General features: G+C 39.4%; 1 protein-coding gene across 2 annotated transcripts; it reads left to right on the top strand.

Moving 5' to 3' along the window:
• Positions 1-238: 238 nt before the first annotated feature.
• ostm1 (osteoclastogenesis associated transmembrane protein 1) lies at positions 239-5,210 on the top strand. 2 transcript variants are annotated; one of them, XM_020056015.2, is made up of 6 exons: positions 239-696; positions 1,094-1,205; positions 1,608-1,702; positions 1,847-1,957; positions 3,756-3,921; positions 4,070-5,210. In XM_020056015.2, exons 1-6 carry the CDS (start codon positions 274-276, stop codon positions 4,123-4,125), a joined length of 963 nt encoding a protein of 320 aa, XP_019911574.1. In that variant the 5' UTR covers positions 239-273; the 3' UTR covers positions 4,126-5,210. The 2 variants fall into 2 exon arrangements, with proteins under 2 accessions (XP_019911574.1, XP_010880442.1); XM_010882140.4 differs by having other exon boundaries at positions 1,844-1,957.
• The last annotated feature ends 573 nt before the right edge of the window (positions 5,211-5,783 follow it).

The following is a 5,783-nucleotide window of genomic DNA, read 5'->3' as shown; positions in this document are numbered from 1 at the left end:
TTCCGCATAGTCCGACGGTTACATTCGTAACCCCAGTTCTATGAGTGCAGCGTAAAGCGCTCTAACCTATTGCATAGATCTGTAGAAACAGTCAGGAATTGAACAAACATGCCTATCCAATTTTTTTTTTGAACGTATGCTCTATTCGTGGAATTTCTATCTGCAACTTTATGGAATGTTTCGCAACTGAATGACATCCAGTTCTCTCGAGATCTTTATTATCACATGACCATGGGACGGCGTGAATACAAAAACAGGAAGTTGTGTACTGTTATGAAGTCTGAGCGTTTCGAAGGTGATTATTCAAGCTTTCTTTCCAATATGTCTATCTTTCGGGTGGCTACGTTATTGATAGCGTTACCATATTACGGCTATGCTCATACGTCTGCTGTAAACATCACCACTCTGGGTCTGAGCGAAGACAACTTGAATCAACTAGCTTCCCCTGTGGCGCAGCAGTCACCCGTCTTTCAAGCTAATATCCAATCCTACTTTTCGCTCAACCTTCTGTCGGTTTTTCCAGAAAATCTTGAGTTCAGCGAGTACTGCTCCGAACTGCTGGCTATCTTTGGTCAGCGATATTCAGCCTATACAGATTGTTTGGTGTCCGCCGCACGTCCTGTCAAATTATGCCAAAACTGTTATGGCACATACAACGAACTTGGTAAAATCTACAAAAACATATCTTCCTACCAGGTACGCTGACATTTTTTTTCTCTACTTGGTCTTTGAAGTTTTGTGTTGAGTACCTTACACTCTGTTCTGGGCTAATGGTGTGCCGTGGTCACATGCATCTTGTCTTGTGACGGTTACTAGTGCGACTCTGTCTGCAGTAGAAAATGTAAGGTGTGTACTGTACTGTATAGGGGAACTTGGAGATCACAAGACTTACTCAGTAAAAATGAATGTGAAGCCATCGGCAAAAACATTTGCTGTGGCCATGAAGATCGAATATTGTAGTAGGTAGGTGACCTATTGGTCGTGTTTTGCCAAATGTTTCGGTTTCTAAACACCTAACTGAATCCTAAACATAGAGTATATTCTAAACAAATGGAGCTCTTAAAGACCATTACGTGTGTTTGTGTGTTTCCAGGGCCCAGGGAATGTGAGCTGCAGAGACAGCCTCTTGCGTTCTGATAGGTTGATGCTGGTGTTCCTGCTCTACAACAACATGAAGGACATCTGGCGTGTATCAGAATGTGACAGTAGGTGGACCCTACATAACGTTTTGCTCCTGTAAGTTGCTCTTGATTAGGGCATCTGCTAAAGGACTAGAATGCTAAACACAAATCAATTTTTATATTTCCTGGTTTTTGTGGTGTGTGGTAGGCTATTCATTCCCACTTGTACATACATATAATTAATACATGTAAATTTTCTGCCCTCCCCTATTTGCCTTCATTGCTCATTTAGAATTGCCATTTGCACTGTATTTGCCTTCATTTCACATCTATACATTCCACTTGTAACATACACTATACTTATACATTTCCTGTCCTCTTCTATTTGCACTTCTGGTTAGAGGCAAACTGCATTTCGTTGTATGGTACTCGTACTATTCAGTGACAAAGTTGAACATAATCTAATATCTGACATCCTGTCTCAAGGTTGTTTAAACCAGGGACTTGGCCTGACCAACGACACTCTTTACTTCATGGACACTCTTAACCAATCCTATAGATGCTTTGAAAAGTATCAGCAGGTGGGTGGGTTCCTGCTATAACTCCTAGCAAGAAATAAATATTGAGCTTTTGGGAGCCAGACAACTCAACTTAAGCCCCTAGGGAAGAGTTGTAAAGTTATCTTGAGTACTGAATTTGTTCCACCTGTTTGTTTGATTTAGCAGGGCAACCGATCAGAGCTGTGCAAGGAGTGCAAGGCCACGTACAAAGGGCTGAATGAGTTGTATAGCCGCATGGAGAAGAATCTCACACTCTGCATCGACATTGAGGACTCGGTATGGATTTCACAGCCACCGGTTTTTGTTACACATTGTGCTTTGTGACATTGTTAGCCTTGAAAGGATCTGGGATGACAAACCGAAAGCGTTCAACACTATTACGATAAATAACCAATAAAGACCTACTAGAGATGATGGTGAAGTGTGAAATGAAAAAGATAGCTAATATGGCTGAAGGAATAAGGCAACTGATAGCTACTACCTTCAAAGTAGTACCAGTAATTGCACAGTTTTAATAAAAATATTAATTATTAATGTTATAATGTACTGTAGCTAAAGTTAGCTAAATGTTTTAATCACTTTTATCAGAGGGTATGCTATTACAAATGCAAAAGTAATCATTTTAATCATTAGTTTACTCCGAGAACTATTTTCCGTTGTCATGAGATTTTGTGATGTACCCTACCATAGTAATGTTTCATCCAATGGATTACAGTAAAGTCTCATGATTTTTTAAAAGATTGAGAATCAAATTTAATTATGGATTTACACACTCAATCTTGAAGTACATCCAGATCACAACGATTATTTGAAATTACATTAAAGGCCTCTTAGGTGGCGCGGCAGTCTAAGGCACTCATTTGCAGAGCCAAGCTGTGCACCACTAACCAGGTCTGAGCCTTGAATTTCCAGCTAGCTGACGAGGCCTGCGAAGCCCAATGGTCAACACAAATTGGCCCACATTGCCCACGGAAAGGGAAAGATTTTATCATCATGCGACTCCCTCAGGGTGTCTGCAAAGTTATCTGAGTTTAAGCAGGTGAGCAAGTGTCCCCTTACCTTGACCCCCTACCTAGGTTAACTTCCTGTTTAGAGAGTCAAGTGAATGAAAGCATGCCATTCTCAAATTTCTTATCATTGCGATAAGTCAGGGCTGTAGATATTGTATATTATAGGAAATTGTAGGAAAGGGTGAAAAAAGGGACTAACATTATAAAACTTTTTTTTTTAATGGAATCGTTTAACTGTATGCTACATGGTTCTGAAAACATACACAATGTCAACATTTATGTTCTCATGGTTATCTGTAGAATAAATAAACCATTTGAATTTGATCTAGCTAAATCATGTAACTTCTTCAATCCGATTGCCTTTAATTCAAATTCAGTCATTGAATTGGGAGTAATAGTCAACTTGCAACTAAAGAATGTAAGTTTGAATACCTGAATACAGGACTGTTCAAAGCTGTATAGGACCCTGAAGTGGAGCAAACCTCCATCTAGAGCACCACTTATGAACGTGGATGTGAAGTTAGCCCCCTCTAGAGGCTCTAAGGCTGTGTTTACCCAGGCAGACTGACCCCCAACACTATAAGTGTTCTGACCAATCAGATCACCTCTTTTCCAATACTACAGTAAAGCATAATCATCCACAGCATCCATAATTTGTAAACAAAACTATAGATATAGGAATAATCAGAGCTGTCACTAGCGTTTGTGTCCTGAAGACCTCCTGCAAAAGTGTACACCAGTTGTTTCTTTGTAGATTTGAAAGAAAACAACTGCGAAAGTCAGGGCAACACCAACACAGTGCTTTTAAACTAGAACCCAGTGAACGGGTGCACATTTCAGGATCAAAAGTGATTATAGGACCGCACGCCAGTTCTGGTGGTGTGTCCAAGGAGGAAGTGACATAGAGATTACTAACTACCGAGGCTCTCTAGGGAGAGGATTCCTGACTTGGAGCAAAATGCACAGAAAATCTGTCAAGAGACAGATTTAGGAACAGAAAAGTGTGTGAGGTGAGAGACTGTCCCCATTGCATTTTCGTGTGTGTCTGTGTGGCCTCGCTACAGATGAATATGACCCGCGGACTGTGGAGCAAGGAGTTCAATTGTTCCTTCCCCCGGGCGGAGACGGTTCCTGTCATCGCCGTGTCCAGCTTCATGCTCTTTCTGCCCATCATCTTCTACTTGAGCAGCTTCCTTCACTCGGAACAAAAGAAACGCAAGCTCATACACCGTGAGTAACCAGCTTAATTCACCCATTGTTGTACTGGGAGATTTTTTTTTCTGAATGGGGTTTGTTGGTTGGATAGGGTGGGCTGAAGAGTGGGAAGGGGTGAGAAATGTGCTGTTAACAGTAACGCTGTTCCTTCGTGCTTTTTCAGCCAAACGAGCCAAGTCCAACGCCAGCTTCATGAACATTCAGGACAAGTTGAGCTGAGGAAGAGCAAGCTAAAGATGAGGATGAAGAGTCCCCTCCCTTATTTGTTGAAAAAAAACTCCTGGATGAAAATGTAACATGCCGTTAACCTTGTGGCTGTGGTTTCTAGCAACAGTGTATTGACAGTGGATTCAAAGAGCGCCCCCTGTGGGAAAGGATGCCTTCCAACATTATTGAGTGTGATTTTCTTAAGATATTACCGCAAACAGACAACTAAGATTTTTAATGGAAGATGAGTTGTAATTGTGCTGTTCGTGTCCCAATTTGAACACCAATCCCAATAACTGGTTTGTGAATGAAGCACACACTATGACTACTGAGTTACCAGCAATCGGGAGCTGGAGTTTTTTTTTGTGTGTGTTATTATGTTTGTGAGAAGAGATGAGAATATTTTTCTTTTTTTGTCCTTAATGTAACTCCTACGATAAGATGGGCTGATGGGCAGGCAGATGGACAGACAAAGTACTTGATGTCCATTAGTTATGACATATTCCTGCTGTGTAAAAGTGGATGACAGCTAAGATGGAGACTCTTTTTTTTTTTTTTTTTTTTTTCAAGCATTGTAAAAGCACTCCAGGATGTCACAGAACATGGGCACTAGAATGTCCTAGCCCTTTCAAGTATGATTTTTTTCTTCCTATGTACAGAGAGCTGTTTGTTTTTATGTCCTACTGGTTATAACACACTGAACTTGCTGTTTGTGTTTTTTCCTTTATCCAATAATGAACATCAGATTAATATCTATGGTGATAGATTGCAATTTAGGTGATTATGTAGCAGTTTTATTGCCTCAGAAGTGGCTTTCAGTTTGTGATGCATTCATTTATAATAATCTAGGACGATTTCAGAATGCAAATGCTGCCCTCGTGACTTTTTTACTTTATACTGCAATAGCAGTAACTGTTAACTTATTTTTCCCATTAACCTGTACTGTTTCTGCTATCGCTTTGTTCAAACTAAAAATGGTAATGCACTGATTTTCTTCATCCTGCAATTTTTAATGGTACTGTTTTAGGATTAATGTTTTCTAGAGTCACTATCAATTAAGAGATCAGATAGAAATAATAAATTATTAAATATATATATATATTGAATTTGTTTATATTCTTAAACCAATTGTTACACCATCTCTAATGTACTCTCTCTAAAAAGTAAAGGTAATTGGAGGGTCCTTTAGGGGTTTCTTCGCATTGAAACTGTAGAGAAACCGCTAAAAGTTCATCTAAGAACCCTTCAAAGGTTTTTAAAAGAAGCCCCTTTTAAATTGTTCATCAGAACAATTTAAAAAACCTTTTGGGATATATTTTTGCGTGGGTAGGTTGTTTATATGGTTCAGTGATTGACAAATATTTTATAAATGCCATTAAAAATTTGTATTGTTTTAAAAGAAAAACATTGTGGTTCCCCCGTAGCTTTGAAGTATTCTCCAAAAACATTGTAAGTGTAGTTATTGGCCTTTTTGTTACAAATAGGCTTTGTAATGGTTTGAAAGTAATGTATTCTCAAAAAGCAGGCCCCTTGTTTTTAGTGTTATGTGGCCTTTTCATTTGTTTGCAATGGGCAAGACTTCCCATTTAGCTGCTAATCTAAATGTAGGATAAACTTAACCAAATAATCGCAGCAACACTTCCAACTCCCTTGGCTTTTTGGTCTTATGG

This window comes from Esox lucius, chromosome 18, assembly GCF_011004845.1.
Source record: "Esox lucius isolate fEsoLuc1 chromosome 18, fEsoLuc1.pri, whole genome shotgun sequence".
In the NCBI taxonomy this organism is placed as follows: Eukaryota; Metazoa; Chordata; class Actinopteri; order Esociformes; family Esocidae; genus Esox; species Esox lucius.
Note: the sequence above shows the minus strand (reverse complement) of the source record. Positions and strands in the feature narration are given on the sequence as shown.

Excerpts from the sequence above, each read along its gene's own strand:
- ostm1 (XM_010882140.4), top strand. The coding sequence starts at position 274 with ATGAAGTCTGAGCGTTTCGAAGGTGATTATTCAAGCTTTCTTTCCAAT. Across the intron at positions 697-1,093 it reads AAAACATATCTTCCTACCAG|GGCCCAGGGAATGTGAGCTG; the intron begins GTACGCTGACAT and ends GTGTGTTTCCAG. Across the intron at positions 3,922-4,069 it reads GAAACGCAAGCTCATACACC|CCAAACGAGCCAAGTCCAAC; the intron begins GTGAGTAACCAG and ends GTGCTTTTTCAG.